Source organism: Podarcis melisellensis, assembly GCF_964234715.1.
Source record: "Podarcis melisellensis genome assembly, chromosome: 6".
Taxonomy (NCBI): Eukaryota; Metazoa; Chordata; class Lepidosauria; order Squamata; family Lacertidae; genus Podarcis; species Podarcis melisellensis.
Genome location: NC_138538.1, coordinates 88,265,215 through 88,283,470, shown reverse-complemented (window position 1 = coordinate 88,283,470; position 18,256 = coordinate 88,265,215). Strand labels below are relative to the sequence as shown.

General features: G+C 45.6%; 1 protein-coding gene across 2 annotated transcripts in view; it reads left to right on the top strand.

The window, feature by feature from the left end:
- Positions 1-609: 609 nt before the first annotated feature.
- Positions 610-18,256, top strand: part of LMX1A (LIM homeobox transcription factor 1 alpha) — a 70,671-nt gene continuing 53,024 nt past the window's right edge. Inside the window, exons 1-3 of one of the 2 annotated variants that reach the window (XM_081914931.1) lie at positions 610-826; positions 1,100-1,228; positions 3,385-3,574. In XM_081914931.1, coding sequence (XP_081771057.1) covers positions 1,141-1,228; positions 3,385-3,574 — 278 coding nt within the window. In that variant the 5' untranslated portion in view covers positions 610-826; positions 1,100-1,140. Of the gene's footprint in view, positions 827-1,099; positions 1,229-1,834; positions 2,042-3,384; positions 3,575-18,256 lie in introns of those variants that run through there. The other variant, XM_081914932.1, reaches the window with a different exon arrangement.

Sequence of the window (18,256 nt, the reverse complement as noted above, 5' to 3'; positions counted from 1 at the left end):
CAGTCACAGCGAAGCTAAGGCTCCCATTCGATGCATCCTCAAATCAGCGGCATTTACTCCTGAGTAAACGTGCCTCGGGCGTAAAGCGCTTCGCACAGCGAAGAACTCTTGCCTTCCCCGACGGCTCAGCGCCGCCCCACCCGGTCGCGTCGCCGGATCTAGAGGGAAGAACGGGTGAGAATCGTCCCAGGAGCGGCAGCAACAGCAATAACAACAAAGCAAATATAGCGCTAACCCTGTTGAGCCAAAGTGTGCGTTTTTTCTAAACAATACGACGTGGGTCTCAGAAATACTTCGGCTTCTGCAAGTTGCAGATCGCCCTTGCCCGCCTCCCTCCGTCACTCCCTCATCTCAACTTGGGGGCCTCTGTCGATCTTTTTGGCCGGCTAAGGACAACCCCTCCCCGCCCTGACGTGTGAACGCGTCTCCTCCAAGCGGCACGGGCTCCTGTCCTGCTCCAGCGCCGGGTTTGCCGGCTTGAGGTGAGGTGGGGGGCAGGGATGCGCCTCGCACCGGGGGGAGGAAACCTCCGTCCTCCGACTGCGGGGCTCGCCCAGCGGGGAGGGGGCAGAGCCCAGTCCGAGCCGAGCCGAGCCCACCTGCAGGAGACCCGCGCGCCTGGCCCGGCTTCCGCAAGCCGGGGATGGCACCGCGGCTACCTCGGGCCGAGCTCCGGGCCGCTGGGGGCCGCCTGCCGCCCCTTGCTGGAGGCGCCCACCTCCCGCCTAGGAGCGCAGCGAAGGACGTGGCGCCCTTGTGAAGGCTGGGCGCAGGGGGCTTCCCAACTCGGGCTCCGACGGCAGCCTCGGCCCGCTGCAGCAGCCAGGTAAGCGCTTTCTGCCGCGTGCGCCCCGCGCGCACGGAGAAGGCGGGAGGCCCGCGAAGCCAGAAGGCACCCAGAACCCGGCCACTCTCCGCGGCTTGCCGGGCTGCGGGGTCCGCGAGTTCCCGCGGGCGCCTTGGGGGCGTCCAGCAACCGCTAGAGGGAAGAAGCTGCGCGCGACGGGAGGGCGCTGCAGGCCCAGCTTGCCGGGAGGCGTGGAGGGGGAGATCCCAAGCGCCCTGGCCCTGACTTTCCCCCCTCCGGCCCTTTTTAAAGCGGAGTCGCGGGCGCACCTGCCCACCTTGCCTCTGTGGGCCATGTTGGACGGCCTGAAAATGGAGCAGACACTGCACGACGCGCTCGAGCCGCCTCCGCCGCAGCCGACCTCCCTCTCCTCCGTGCTGGGTGAGTGCCAAAGTTCCCCGCGCGCCGCCGCCGAGGCAGCCCCTTCCCAAAGCGAGCCTTGTTTCCGTGCCGGATCCCTTCGGGTGCCGGAGTTGCTCCGCCTGCCTTTCTGTCCCGCGGGAGCTGCCCGTTTGACCCCGATCCCGAAGGAAGAAACGGAGGACAGGCGGCGCCTGTAGTCTCGCCAGCCCGGCGGGGTTCAAACGACCAGCTCCGGGGTGCGTCTTAGGTGGGAGGAAAAGAGGGCGGAGGGAGCGGTTTTCTCCGTAGTGGGAAGAAAATAAGCGTCCCAAGTGCCTTCGCGAGGAAGGAGAGAGAGAAGGGACCCCTTGCAATCTTCACCATCACCCACAGAATTTAAGAAAGAACCTGCCCAAATATCAATATCTATGTCTTTATTAGTTTACTTACCCAAGCCCACAAACACAGAGAGATCTATGAGGGTAATAACTAGTACTGTACAGAAATCTTGTTCTGTACACGCTGCATGGAGCTGGAGCGGATAATCATCGCGCCAGGGCTAGTAACGTTTCTTGGAAGGGAATAGCGGAGAACTTATTTCCTCCGCTTCTGTGTGCCCGCACCCTGCGCGGCAGTTGTTCCTCTGCCGTCGTCGGCGGCGCATCTTCTCCGTCGGCTCACTCAGCAGCGCCGCGCAATGAAAGCCTCTTTGTCCTGGACGTTGCGCGTTTCAAGTTTCGAGGGTCGCGCAGTGGGCAGATGGAGAACATCGCGACCACAGGTGGCACGGGATGCGGTTGTCCCACCCGAGGACAAAAAGCAACTTTTGTCTCGACGAATCATCTCTAAATGGTAATATAACCAAGACCGCAAATTCTAGGCAGGAAAGATCGATTCTGTATCTAAGAAAACATGGATAAATTTTGAAATATTTCGCCCCTTCCAGGGAGCAAAATCGTGGTTCTGTCTTTGCCCTTCCAAATATACAGCCCCTGGTGCCCAATATTTTCCAGCCTGGAAGGGGCGGAAGGGGACTTCGGGGAGAAGCGCGCCTTTAAATCGTTTGTTCAAGTCACCAAATGACCGAGTCTCAGAAGTATATTTCACATTATATTTCGAAAGAGAAGGAGATATGAATAAGACACCTTATTTTAAAAGAATTTTTCGTTTAGAATTCGAGGCCTTTTTCGTTTTCGCTTCGCTTTGGCCCGGGGGCGGCAAATATTCGCTCAGCCTGAATCTTGCCTTCTTTCTTCAAGTGTAATAGGATTTTATTAGTCACAGCCTTAGAAAAAAGAAAATCAAACGAACAAAAAAGAAAACCACAGAGCCCCGTTTTTGTTGTCTAAAATCCAACTGCATTTTTTTTTAAAAAAACAACCACTTTCTTTTCATAACGCCACGATGGCGGGCGGGATGCTTTGCATCTAAACCAAAGAGCGTTTCGACAGCGGCTCAGGATCCCGCGCCTTCGTTTTGAAAGGACATTAAAGATCAGCTCGCCCCTTACTGAAAACAGACATTTTTAGGGAGAGAGAAACCCCCGTCGGGGTTTGCAAGGCACGCGATTAGTTTGGGAGATGTAGGGAAACGAGATAAAGTTTGTGGACTGAGAGGGATCCGGGTGCGAAGGCGTCCCGTCGTAAGTCCATTTGGGGCTGCGCAGATTCTCACCTCAAGGTCATAGCCTTGTTTTCTCCGACTGGCCTCAGGCCGGTGTTTACTTCCTAGCCCGATTCTAACGCACGTTCCTAGCCGGGAGTTCCGTCCGGCTCCATGGAACTAAGGCCGGGGCGCACGGGAGGTGGGGAGGAGGCGCGTCCTGGCGCGTCCAAGGAACCAGAAGCGCCTCCGCCCCGTCAGAGAAAACGGGTTTGAGCCCCCGAATGGCGGCTGCCAAGGGCTGGCCCTTCCGCAGGCTGGAGTAGTTCGTTCTCGCGGAGCCTGTCTAAGCGGCCCTCCGCAGCCGCCCCGCGCCGAGAGAGCTGCGCGTCTTGTTCTCCAGTCCGTAGCGCGCCACTTTTCAGCTCCCTTGCGCCGGGGGCAAGGAAATGGTGCTTGCCGCGAGGGGATGGGGACGGCAGCGGGAGCAGGGGGCCTTCTTGGCCGTCGGGCTGAGTTGCGCCTTAGATGGCGAGGCTGAGGGGATGGGGAGTTCCCGGGACGGCTCTTCACGGCCCTCCCGTTCGTTGCAGGGGGAGCCCCGGCGCGGGCGCGCTCGGTGTGCGAGGGCTGCGGCGGCATCATCGCGGAGAGGTTCCTGCTGCGCCTCAACGAGCGCCTGTGGCACGAGCGCTGCGTGCGCTGCGCCGCCTGCCAGGATCCCCTGCGAGGCACCTGTTTCTTCCGCAACCAGAAGCTCTACTGCCGCCTCGACTACGAGAAGTAAGTGGCGCGCCGGCGGGGCGGGCAGCGGGGCGCCGCGCTCACCTTAAACCAAGACCCGCGAGCGGAAGGCGCGTCGGAGCAAGAAGGCGCCTCGGAGCCTGTTCCCACGAGCAAAGCGCAGAGAAGGCGCGGGGCTGCAGTCGAGGGAACCCGGGCGGCTAGTGGGGTCCAGGCGCCCAGACCCGCCGGGACCTGTGCGCCCGGAGCGCTCGCGTTTCCTCTCCATGCTGCAGTCCTAGGAGACTTGGCGGGCCAAAGCAGCGGGAGGACTTGGATATGAATAGGGTCGGGCTGCCAGGAGACACGGGATTGCAGTCTTAGACTCGAGGCACAGCTTGGTCTGCCAGTTGCAAAACCAGGAGTGTGACGAGGGATGGCCTGTGCCTGCATCCTGCGGGCCTCTCGGCGCTCCGGGTTGAACGCGGCGCATCTCGCTTTAGAGGGAAGAAGGAAAAGGTTTCTCGTCGTGGCTGGAGTCCCTCCACCCCCCCCCCCAGTAAGGACCAACTTGGCAGTTACAGATAGACAGGTGCCCACCTTACAACACCTCAGCAAATCGTCTCTAGGACAATAGGGCAAAACTCTCTGGATCTCTCTCACTGAAACTGGGGGGGGGGGGATAACAGCTCCCCACCCCACGGTTTGAGTGAGCGGCTGGTGAATGAATGCTGCCCTTTCATATTAAGGGCAGCTTGAGAATAAAGAGGAGTCACAATTTGGCTCATGCCTTCACACTGCAGACATGTGATCTTGCTGCAAGTTATCCTCTGTATGCAGCTTCTGATTCCCACACCTAAGTGATACCCATGTCTTTTGTGAAGGAGAGTGCCCAGATTGAGGCAAGGGTGCCACTCTCAAAGGGAGGGATCAGCTAAAACGGTGCCTATATATATATATATTGCTGCATTCATTCCTGTTTCCTTCAAAGTGCTACTGGGCGGATGGCCCCATTATGTTCCTCACTTCAGTGTTGAACTATCTCTCATTGCAACCCATAATAGAGCCCTGTTGGGTCATGTGGGTCCAGCATCCTGCTACATCCAAAGGCCTCCAGGAAACCCCCAAGCAGAGGATAGGGGCAACCACCCTCACACATTCCCCCCTCCCCCAGAACTGTCTCCAAAATGGATGTTCCCGTTACCTATAGTGACTTATTTCTATAGCAGTTCTCTATTAATCTGTCGAATTACCTTCCACCTTAGCTAAGTGCTTTAAGCAGAAAGCCCCTATTCACCCATCCATTAGTGGAGTTTTACAGGGTGGGACAAGGGAGGCACCCAGTTTCAAACTATGCCACGGCTGACTGCTGTCGTCCCAAGGCCCATGGTTCTAGGACGGATTTATCTGTGAGAAACAAAGCAGTTTTTCAGAATAGTGGTGCTTGCGTCAAAACTGGTACCATATTCTGTAGTCCTGAATCGGAAAGGGTTTGTGTTGGAATTTCCTTAACTGGTTTCATTCAGTGATTTGTGGAAGTGTTTTGCTCGTATCATAGTGTTGAAACATCTGGCGTAACTGAATGCCCAGACACACCTACAAGAACCCTGGGTTTTCTCTCATGGCTTTACGGAGTTAATGTGGATTGGCAAGAATGGCTAGTATTCAAATAAGTTTTACTTGCTTAGGTGAACTTATTTCAGTGGGTCTACTCTGACTAAAACCATGTGTACAACGGTTGCAATAATAAGAGATTTAGGACTTCTCCAGATTACCAGTTTGCAGGGTATTCATCCTGATTTACTTGCACAATGTTTACACTGAGGTTATACGATGTCTGCTATTTATTGAGCATACGTTCTTATTTGTTTGCGGGGAGGTTATATGACAGTGAGTATTCATCCTGATTTTTTTTTTTAGAACAATATGCATTTCCACCAAATTCCTGCTACCCCACACTTTTTAATGTACTCCCTTGCTACTTTCTTAACCACAAAATGCACTTTCTAAAAAAAGTGGACGTGTTGTGCTGGAGCACTTGAATCCACTTTAATTGCACAACCTAAATGTTCTGGTATGCAATTGAATCCCTCCTGCAAAATATTGACAGCCTGGAGGCAACCTGAGATTGTATTTTAAAAGCATTTAAAGGTAAAGGTAAAGGACCCCTGACTGTTAAGTCCAGTCACAAATGACTCTGGGGTTGCAGCGCTCATCTTGCTTTACTGGCCAAGGGAGCTGGCGTTTGTCTGCAGACAGTTTTTCTGGGTCATGTGGCCAGCATGCCTAAGCCACTTCTGGCAAACCAGAACAACGCACGGAAACACCGTTTACCTTCCCGCACTTTGATGTGCTTTCGAACTGCTAGGTTGGCAGGAGCAGGGACTGAACAACGGGAGCTCACCCTGTCGCAGGGATTTGAACCGCCGACCTTCTGATCAGCAAGCCAAGAGGCTCAGTGGTTTAGACTGAGGAGACAGTGGAGGTTTTGGTGATGCTGAGCAGATGCAATTGCAGGCAGCTGAATAAGAAGGAGCGGGTAGCACCAGCAATCCTTTGTGTTTCCATACTAAGAAAATGATAGTTGTTTTTTTAAAAAGGAGTAACAACCCATTTTAACCCAGAAACCACTTTTGTGGCAGAATACTTTCTTTACAGAGAGAAAGTAATGCTTAGGAAGGCCTCTAAATCTTAGCCAGAGGGCTTGTCATTAAGCTCTGCGCCATACACTGAATTTAACCCTGGTATCGTCTCCCAAAAGAATTTGAGGGAAATGTAGGGATTGCTAACAGAAAATGTTCAGCACCTTGCCAAACTACAACCCTCAGCATTCTTTGCAGGAGGTCACTACCATTAAAGTGACATAAAACTGATATAAATATGTAATGTTGATTTGCATTTAATTGTAATGGAATTACAGCTATTAATAACATCTGTGTCGGTGTGAATTTATTTTTTTTAGTAAATATTTTGTTCCTGCTTTGGGGTTCTTCCCCTATCCTGACATAGCACAACCCAGCCTGTACCATTTTTTTGTAGGCTTATCCAAATGGCAGTTCCTCTGGTTAGATTAAGGGCTGGATTTGCAGTGGGCATGGTAGAGGGAGAACCTATCACTCATAATTTGTGGGTGCTTGCCTCCATTAAAGGCCTGCTGTTCTGTGTGAGTTCATGTCCATTGCTATTTCGCATAGGAAAGCTTGGTGCCTACAATACTCTTATGTTGTGTTTGCTGCAATGGAGTAACATGACTACCCCTTTGGAAGTATTAGAATGGACGAACGTTTTGTGAATACCTGGTTGTTGTTGTTGTTTAAAATAGCATTTGTCAATATCTTTGCTGTGTGTGCAGCAGGAGATTTAGTTCCGTTTGGCTTGCGAATGAGCACTGTGTAGCTGGGAAACTGGCATGTTCTTGGGTCAGAGTTATACTGTTACTCGCTCTGTTCTCTCTCGACCTGAGTTTCTTTGCAGGGCCAGATTGCAAAGAGACCTTGAGCCGGTGCTGGGAAATGCAGACAGTGAATTGAGAGTGCAGGGAAAGTTCACTCGTTTGAAGGGCTACTGCAACAGACAGTTGTTGCTCAAGGACATTCTCTGCCCGTGAGGCATGGCCTTCAAATGCCACAGGACAGGTGTATATGTTTGCAAGTGATAATTAAAGCATAATGCTTGTGAGAAAAAGAAAGGTAGCGTGCCTTCTGTATGAACCAAATTACCAAATAATTAGACAAAAGGGTAATGTTGTTAAGATGTACTAATGCACCTTTTGCCTGTTTCCCATTGTCTGAAATTTTCACTTTCCCCCATTGATTGCAGGATCAACTTTCTGTGCTGTATGATAAAACAGAATAATTTTCACTTCTCCTGCTTCTGGCTAAACTCTCACTATTTGCTTATTTTGAGTTATGGTGACTAGCTGCAGAACAAACCTATAATAATAATAATAATAATAAATAATAATTTTATTATTTGCACCTCACCCATCTGACTGGGTCGCCCTGGCAACTCTGGGAGGCTTCCAGCATAAAAAAATAAATTTAAAAAACCCCTAACCTATCTCATATCTGTAATTATACCACTATGATTACTTCCATCGACTGGCCTGGGACATTTTGGTATCTGATACAGAAAATCTAGATGGCACTTTTGCTTCCACTACCTGCATGCTGGGGAACGATCTACTAACAGAAAGTTTTCCTGTGGAATCTTCACTGAAACGAGCAACTGCTCTGTGAAAGCGCTGCCATGTCTGCAGGGCTTGTGCAAAAACAAACAAACAAACAAACAAATGACAGCTTCCTAGTGGTGAGTCAGATCTGTCTCTTCCATTCTGCCACCCTCAAAGGTGCCCCAAATCTGCTAGCTGAGGTGTCTGCCTCAGCAGGGGTGTAGGAAAGGGTGTGTGTGGAGGGGGGGGGCCTGCCCCAAGTGCCATCATGGAGGGGGGTGACAAATTATCAAGGAACAATTACTAAAAAACTAAAAAAATACATTAAAAACTTTTTTTTTTAAAAAAATGTCTGCTCCAAAGGTCTTATCTTACTACACTAGGGATTATATAGCTACATGTGAAATTTCATGCATATCAGTTGATATCTTGACCCTCCTCCACGAAAATAGCTGTTTACTTGGCCGTTTTCCTATGTCGTGAAGGCTGAAATTTCAACAAAGCACGTGCCTTTGCTAGACTCTTTTCGGACACCTGCTAAAAGCATCCTTCTTTAGGCAAGCATACTTGGATGCTTACGAAGTTGAATTAATTTTAATCTTAACATTTTAGCTTTTGTATGTTTTAAAGTAGGGTTGTTATTTTTTCTTTATTTTACTGCTGTGGTGTTTTTTGTTTGTTTTGGTAAACCGCTTTGCAGGTTTTTAAAAATAAATTTTGTGAAATAAATATACGATAAATATAAATAAAACAACACAAGCCAAAACACAATCCATCCTGTAGATTTAAGTATCTGTCCATAGTCGCCTACTCTTGTTATCAGAGGCTCAGAATCCACATTCCTTTGTAAGAAAATATGAAATAACGTAAAACCATTTTTGCAGGCTAAAAATAAAAATAAAAAATCAATTGGGGGGGGGGGGTGACAAGAAATTTCGCACACCGGGTACCACCTGACCTTCCTACGCCTCTGTGCCTCAGATAATCTTATTGTCTGGTAGAACTGCCTCTGATTCCCCAAACCTTATAGTTTTCCAGTTGCAGGGTTTATGCTGTGCTCCCTATACCCACACTGTCCCATGATATGTTGTTAATTATTGGTTATTAGAGTGAAGGAAAGAGTATTCCTCTTTTCTTTCTTTATGTCTTCTTTTACTCATATATATATATATTTACAGTAGGAAACAACCTAGCAACTCAAGCAATTGGAAAAACGTTCTGTTCCTACGCATTCAGCGGGACGTGAGAATTAAACAGGTTGATGATTGTGACCGTGAAGCTCTTTTGGGACCACTCTTTTCGGATTGTTCTTTCAAGGCAGCCCTGTTCAGGGAAGTTTTTAATGTGTGACATTTTAATGTATTTTTAATCTTTGTTGGAAGCTGCCCAGAGTGGCTGGGGAGACCCAGCCAGATGGGCGGGGTACAAATAATAAATATTACTACTACTACTACTACTACTACTACTAATAATAATAATAATGTGCCCATTTAACCACCCATTAAGCAAAGGGGTGTGTGGCATTTGATAAGAATGGGAACTACTTCACAAAAACGCAAGCAATAATCCGATGAATGAAGTTTATTCAGGGTGAAACCATGTTGATATTCTGCTGGCTTCTTGGCTCTCTTAACAGTGGCAAAATTCAGCTTGGCGTCTTCTAAAGTTTGAACCACTTTTCTGCCTTCCCAGCAGTATTGCAAACAGATTAGATTTAACTGCTGTTGTGAATGTCCTGTTTGTTGTAATTACTGTTTTATTTTACATGGCCATGGTTGAAACAGCAAAGGCTGACTAAGGGGCTGGAGACTGCAGCCTTCATGTCTTCTTAAGATAGGAAAAATGAAAATTAAGTTCTGCTGGTGGGGATTAAGATTGCGTGTCGCAGAGGCCGCCCAAGGGACTTTGATTTCTGTCACCTTTGGTTTCTTTGCTAATGACTCAGGTGTATAGTTTAGATAACTAGTTCATAGCAACTTTCAGATTTTAGTTTTGGTTCCTTCCACGAGACAGATTTGGTTACAATGGTTTCGACGATATGGGACATAAACACTGCAAAGGTAATAGAAGACAGCATATTCATTTGCACAAGAGTTAGATAAAGGCTACATGCCAGATTGAACGAAGCAGTTGAGCTGAAATTAATTACACAGGCCACAGAATGAAATATTAAAGCAGCTATTGTAGGGATGCTCAAAATATTGGTTCTTGCCAAATTCCACTTTGAGCTGGCCTCCTGGTTCGAAACATAGGTATCCTTCAGATTTCAAACTTCTCCATATTGTGCAATGCAGTTCTTCACTCAGAAAGCTGCTTGGATTGCGGGCATAACACGGTTTGGTTTACTGCCCTCCTTGAAAAAAAACACCTCATATACTAAAAGTATCTAAAGGGCAGAGATCAAATGACCTATACTGCATGATTTTATTTCTCATATATCGAGGCACATGGTCACACATATGCAAATGTCTGGCTCATTGAAGACTATATAGAACCTTTATTCTCAATAAAGGCAGGGCATTCTTTTATTTTTATATATCTGTATCATTTGTAAAGGGAATCTTTGCTATTATCCCTTTGGAACTGTGCTGCTTCTTTGTATTTTTGTCCTTCCAAGCAGTATCACTTCATGGTTTGAACTTCAGATTTTTTTTTGTTTACTTTCTTTTTGTTATATTTGTACTTTTTTTTTGCTAACAAATCAATAAAATGTTAATTTTTTAAAAAAGCTGCTTTTAAAAATGTATATTTTAGGATAAAGTGCCTTTAAAAATGCAGACAGAGAGAAATTATATGGCAAATTTAGGGCAATATAGGTTGAAAAGTCTGTGTTTAAATGACATTTAAACTGATTTTTGTTTTAAAAAAACAAAACAGAAAAACTTGCAGATTAATACGAAAAGAGAATGAAATGGGCTTAGCCATGAACACATGCAAGAATAACACAAACCAGAAATAAACACGCTAAGCATTAACTAATAAATAAATAAATACAAATTCTGCTGAAGTTAAGCCTTTTTTTTTAAAGTCCCACCAATTTCAATGCAGCATATTAAAAGGCATGTTTCATATGCCCATTGAAATCAATGTTATTTGAAAGTCCGCAGCTTTGGCTGGATCATGTTTCATAGTACCGTATATTATTGCTTTCATTTTATAGATCAATGCTCTCGTTAGATAGTAAAATTCATGTTAAATTGCTATTTTAGGGGTTGTTTTTAAAAGTCTTAAAGGATTAATCCATTTTGCATTACTTTCTATGGGAAAACACGCCTTGGTTTTGGAATGCTTTGGTTTTGGAATGGACTTCCAGAATGGATAAAATTTGAGAACCAAGGTAAAAAGGTAAAGGCAAAGGGACCCCTGACCATTAGGTCCAGTCATGACCAACTCTGGGGTTGCGGTGCTCATCTCGCTTTATTGGCCAAGGGAGCCGGTGTACAGCTTCCAGGTCATGTGGCCAGCATGACTAAGCCGCTTCTGGCGAACCAGAGCAGTGCACGGAAATGCGGTTTACCCTCCCGCCGGAGCGGTATCTATTTATTTACTTGCACTTTGACATGCTTTCGAACTGCTAGATTGGCAGGAGCAGGGACTGAGCAACAGGAGCTCACCCCGTTGCGGGGATTCGAACTGCTGACCTTCTGATTGGCAAGTCCTAGGCTCTGTGGTTTAACTCACAACGCCACCCACATCCCCGAGAACCAAGGTACCACTGTGTATATATATATATATAGACTGCTATGAACCCTTTGGGTCATCAGCTTTGGTGGGGAGCTGCCACTTTGTTAATGGCGGCCAACATTGAGCATTTGAAACAGCTGACTCTTTGCCTGTCGTTGGACTGGCACTGTCTGCAGTTCTTGCACCAAATACTTTGGAGCTGCTCTACTGTTGAGTTCAGCTGGCTGACTGCCAAAGAAGTGGTTTGGGAAATGTAATATGTTGTTTCATGATAAACGAATGATTCCATTGCAGTGCAGCGTGACTTTGCCAACATTGTTCGATCAAACCCTCCACTGGCAACGCTTACGTTTTGCAGCAGAAGGAACGAAGATGGAACAGGGCTGTGTTTCATCGCGGTCGGTTTTTGTGTGAGCGGGAATGGAGTTTGGGTACCAACTTGGAGATCAAAATGACAGCTGTGACTGCTTTTCCGAGAACTGCTTTTACAAAACCGCAATCACAATCATTTACTCAGGCTTCCATTTTACTGGGGGGGGGGGAGAATAAAATAAAAACCACATTTGTAAGTTTTAGTCACTTGTAGCTAAGGTTCCAGATGATATGAAGCATGCTGTCCCAGAGCCCTTGTGACGGTAGAGAGCAGGATCTGAGTTTCAGTTTAGTCAATTGTTGGTTCAGTTCTGAATGCTCTTTGGATCATAGCTGTCAACTTGCAGATTTGAAAATAAGGGACCAGCCGCCTTGAAAATAAGGGATCAGCAGCCAAAATAAGGGATTTTAGTCAACCAGCAGCCAAACGAAGCCTCAAGCGGTGGTTCCCACAGCGCAGCAACCCAACAAAGGGGATGCAGCAAGGAAAACCACCGTCACCTCTCCGCTGGGAAGCGCTGAGCAAAGGCGAGTCCCCAGGCAATGCGGCCGATTTGATCAGCACAAAGCATGCAAGCTCCACCCCCCCAGTAGTTCTTAGACTCCTTATTGGGTGAGCAACACAGCCAAGCAACACAGTTGGAGCCTCCCTCCTCCATGGCCGGCAGGGAGGGAGGGAGAGGAGCTGCTTCCTTTGAAACCGGGGAAATTTAAGGGACATCATCAATAAGGGATAGCAGCGGGACACAGCGCTGGGATAAGGGACTGTCCCGCCAAATAAGGGACGGTTGACAGCTATGCTTTGGATGAATGATTGACCAAGATTTTTTTTTTAACTCATTGCCTGCACAGAATACAATGAATTAAAACAGAACAAGTAAACCAGAAGATTGAAGGCATCCATGTCCCGACACCATTCTTTCACTGAAGGACGCTGCATCTTCTTTCTGGCTTCATCTAGTAAACCAAGGATGTGAGCAGTTCATCACAAACCCATATGGAAAAGCACTTCACAAAACTGCAAGGACTTCATACAAACACACACACCCATAAACTTCACGCCAACACATGGGAACACTTCGCACAAGCTCACAAATACAAAAGCACACACCCAAAGGATTCACAAGTAAACAAGAACTCATAATCAGGGCTATTTTTCTAGGAAAAGAGGTACTGGAACTCGCCATGAACGCCTCCCTCGTTCTCGTAGAGTGGCAATGGCGCCCACTTGAGAGGTGTCTTTTCTTGAGAGGTATTTTTCTGTCTGTAAGACGCCCCCATGTATAAGACGCACCCCTTGCTCACGCCAACAACCAATCGCCAGTCCACCCTGGGCAGTATCCATGTATAAGACACCCCCTGATTTTCTACCTTATTTTTTAGGGGGAAAACCTAGTCTTATACATGGAAAAATACGGTATTTCATGTATGCAATTACGGCAGCTAGAATAGTCGTGGCGAGAAACTGGAAAAGTGAAACAACACCAACAATAACAGAGTGGCAGACACTTATGATAGAGTATTTGCAACTAGCAAAACTGATGGGAAGAGTTAGAGGAGCTTTAAATCAGAAAGTATATGGAGAAAGGAGAATATTTAAGGAATATTTAAGACTATACTGTACAAATAATACCATACTAGCAGAACTTGAATGATACCTGTAAGTAAAAAAAGTAATAAATATTTTGTTGGATTATATGAAAAATATATATGATATAACGTAAAGCTGTGCGAGAAAACAATGACAGTATAAACAGTATAATGAGAACAACTGGAAGTTTTATATCCATTTTTTTTATTTGATTGTTATTTGAGAAGTTGCAGTTTCTTTTTGTATATAGTTTTTTCTTTTCTCTCTTTATCTGGACTCTTTTTTCTTTCCTTTTTCTTCTTTGTTTCTGCTGTAAATGATATTTTATGTCTGTATTTTAAACCAATAAAGATTATTAAAAAAGAAAAATATGGTATTTCCGCTCTTTGCCTTTCCTAGGAACCTACCGTATTTTTTGCTCTATAAGACGCACCAGACCACAAGACGCACCTAGTTTTTGGAGGAGGAAAACAAGAAAAAAAATATTCCGAATCTCAGAAGCCAGAACAGCAAGATGGATTGCTGTGCAGTGAAAGCAGCAATCCCTCTTGCTGTTCTGGCTTCTGGGATAGCTGCGCAGCCTGCATTCGCTCCATAAGACGCACACACATTTCCCCTTACTTTTTAGGAGGGAAAAAGTGTGTCATATAGAGCAAAAAATACGGTACATGTTTAAGGCTTGGAATAGATATAGGTTACCAACCAGACTTTAATATCTCAGAGCATCCATTACTTCTTGATCTCAGGATCTTAGGTATGTAACCTGATATTTGTAGCAATTTTGTATATTTTACTTTTGTTTTTTTATAATAATATTTATTAAAATTTTTGTTTAAACAGTAAGAAAACATACGAAATAACATATAATTTTTCAATATCCACATTTCATTCACCTCATTGGACTTCCTCGCAACTCTCGTTCCTGCATTCCAAAATCTCAAACTTTACCCAGCAATTTATTACCTTGTTTCAATTCTTATAATATAATTTTCCAATATTATATCCCTAATTTTAGATAATTTAGATCCCGACTTTTAAAAACTTAATTTTAACATAGTATTTATCCAAAATTTATCTTTTCTTTTGATTACATTTATCTTCATATTCCTTTTAACTAACTTATTGGTGCCGTATTGTTGCTAATCTTACATCTTTCTTAACATTCATACAATTTACAGTGTTTTTGTAAATAGTCTTTAAATTTCTTCCAATCCTCCTCCACGACTTCTTCCCCCAGGTCTCGGATTCTGCCAGTCATTTCCGCCAGTTCCATATAGTCCATCAGTTGCATCTGCCATGCTTCCAGTGTGGGCAAATCTTGGGTTTTCCAGTATTTAGTGATGAGTATCCTTGCTGCTGTTGTTGCATACATAAGAAAAGTTCGGTCTTTCTTTAACACCCTCTGGCCGACAATGCCTAAAAGGAAGGCCTCTGGTTTCTTAGGAAAGGTAAACTTAAATACCTTTTTCAGCTTGTTATATATCATTTCCCAGAAAACCTTGACTCTAGGGCAGGTCCACCAGAGGTGAAAGAACGTTCCTTCAGTTTCTTTACATTTCCAACATTTATTATCTGACAAATGGTATATCTTTGCAAGCTTGACTGGGGTCATGTACCACCTATATATCATTTTCATAATATTTTCTTTCAAGGCATTACATGCCGTGAATCTCAGGCCAGTGGTCCATAACCTTTCCCAGTCAGCAAACATAATATTATACCCTATGTCCTGTGCCCATTTTATCATAGCTGATTTGACCGTTCCATTTTAGCAGCAAGTTATACATTCTTGAAAGTATCTTAGAACTGGGTTCTAACAGTTCTGTTTCTAACTTTGATTTTTCCACCTGGAATCCTATCTTTGTATATTTTACTTTTGTGTGTGTGCGCAAATTATCTTTTAACGTCAGATTTTCAAATTCTGCTGTTTCCCAAAGAGGGGTGTGTTTTGTGATCAGAGTATGGTCTATGTTACTTATCTTTAACACTGAAAGTTGTGGGCAAACCTGTTACATTTCATTGTTAAATGAAATGTTTTAGAGATACCATCTCTCAATAGCTTTCTAAGTCCCATTAGTTTCATGATTAGAGAGAAGTTAAAGATTACCCATGAAATTCTCTTGTTCCATTTCCTCATTGTAATTTTTTTTTTTTTTTTACAGTTAGATTCCTTTTAATTTCATTCCAAATACTGAACAATGTTTCAGTGCAGGGATTTGATTTAATTATTTCTTTGTCTGATTGTGTTCAATGCCAGTGCTGAGGATCTGTCTGTCTGGAACCAGTTTTTCAAAATCGTCAACATGGCGGCCTGATCATTCACATTTATACATGGGAAGGCCATGGATAATACTTTCCTAGCCACTTTTAGTTCTTTTCGTATTCTAGAAAAAACACACCAAACTTCCATTTTTGCCAGTTGTCAGTTATTCTGAATGCCTGCGGTTGATTTGTGCATTTCCCACTTAATATCTTTTTACAAAACATTGCAAAGAGGCAGCCAGCAAAGTCTAAATGCTCATATTGTTTTTCTTTGGCAATAAGGAGCAGTCAAGTTTCTTTGGCAATAAGGAGCTGGGCAAGACTTGTGTATAATTCAAGAGGGACCAAGGTGGGAAAGATTTGGTGGCTATAGAGGAGAAGGGGAGGGGCTAAAGAGAGAAGAGGCGGGGTTAGAAAGAAGTGGGAGGCGTCAAGTAGGGAAAGAGCTTAGTCAGCAGAAAAAGGGGCACTGCCTTAAGGGGCTCAGTGAAGTTCTGTCCCTCAAGGCCCTCCAAAAATCTGGATGGAGTTAAAGGTAAAGGTAAAGGGACCCCTGACCATTAGGTCCAGTCATGGCCGACTCTGGGGTTCTGGCGCTCATCTCGTTGAGGGAGCCGGCGTACAGCTTCTAGGTCATGTGACCAGCATGACTAAGCCGCTTCTGGCGAACCACAGCAGCGCATGGAAACGCCGTTTACCTTCCCACTGGAGCGTTACCTATTTAGCTGCTTGCACTTTTGCTTTCAATCTGGTAGGTTGGCAGGAGCAGGGACCGAGCAACGGGAGCTCACCCCGTCGCAGGGATTCGAACTGCCGACCTTCTGATCAGCAAGCCCAAGGCTCTGTGGTTTAACTCACAGCGCCACCCGCGTCCCTTCTGGATGGAGTTACAGGCTTCTAAATCATTTGGTTGAAGGGCATACGGAACACGGGCTGCTCTCACCCAGTTTAAGAATTCTATTTTAGAAAGAGCAAAGAATAGCCCTGGATTCCCGCCATTCACTTCATCCCTGATTAGCTTTGTGTCTAGCAATTATCATTGTATAGGAAGGAGCAGAGATGATGGATATTTGGCAGCCTCAGTGTTTGGCTTAGTCCCATGGATGAGGCAGACAGGCCAAGCAAACACCTCAACTGTGTCCCATGTTGACAGGTATAGGACTCAGCTAGGACTTAAGCTGAGAATGGTTTTGGATGGTATAGTTGTGACGTACTAAATTACAGCTAGGTTGTGTGTGGGGGGGGGAAATCAATATGTTCTTTCTCTCCCTTTTTTCTTTTGAAGAGTGTTGAAGAAGTTACAACAAGCTGCCTATTTATCCCAGTACAGTAGAACCTCGGTTTTCGAACATAATCTGTTCCGGAAGACCATTCGACTTCCAAAACGTTCGGAAACCGAAGCAGGCATTTCCGGAAACATTTACGTCCAGAAAACTCAATATGGAAGTCGCGTGGCACATTCGGCTTCTGAAAAGTGTTTGAAAACCGAAGCAATTACTTCCGGGTTTTCTGCGTTCGAAAGCCAAAACCTTCGATTTCTGAGACGTTCAAAAACCGAGGTTCCACTGTAGATGCACTGCAGATGCTCAAAATGATGTCACACACATTTGCAGAAGCGGTGAAACTCGACCGCACACGCAGAGGCACAGCCGCGTCTTACGTTTACTTCAGGATGCGAACGGGGCTCTGGAACGGATCCTGTTTGTATCCAGAGGTACCATTGTATCACCTCAGGTCAAACAGCTTTTGTTTAACCAGAGACAAAAGGAAGGAGTTTATGCACCACAGGCGATGATGACTCAATCATACCATCTACAGCTCTCTGAAGGATAATTGTCTGTTGCTACCTAGAGTCCTTTTATTGCTTCTAGTATTGCTGAGTTCTACAGAAAAGTCCAGTGGCATCTGGTGGCGGCTGGACCAACAACAGGACTGCTAGGAAGTTATGGGGGCAACACCAGGTTCTGATCATCTCCCCATTTTCCTCCTTTGCAAATATACGGTGGGCACCTAAGTATTGGAGTTAGCAACTGCCTAGTTGATATCGCATATATAGCACTTAACTAAACTGAAAGTTTAGTTCTTTGTTTCAGAAGAACTTGCTTCTTTGCTGGGAGAAAAGTTGTGTGCCCCCCCACCTGTTGGGGTTCTTTGCCTTCACCCCTCTTTTGCAAAGAAGCTGCAGGTCCTTAAACACTGCCATTTTATTAACATTCAACCGTGTCTTGCCTTGGTTCAGGACTGCCTGCTGTCACAATTGCTAGTGCAAGTTCTTACCACAATAACTGTTCATTAAAGGTAAAGAACCCCTGACAGTTAGAATCATAGAATCATAGAGTTGGAAGGGACCACAAGGGCCATCGAGTCCAACCCCCTGCCAAGCAGGAAACACCATCAGAGCACTCCTGACATATGGTTGTCAAGCCTCTGCTTAAAGACCTCCAAAGAAGGAGACTCCACCACACTCCTTGGCAGCAAATTCCACTGTCGAACAGCTCTTACTGTCAGGAAGTTCTTCCTAATGTTTAGGTAGAATCTTATTTCTTGTAGTTTGGATCCATTGCTCCGTGTCCGCTTCTCTGGAGCAGCAGAAAACAACCTTTCTCCCTCCTCTATGTGACATCCTTCCTCTATGTGACATCCTTTTATATATTTGAACATG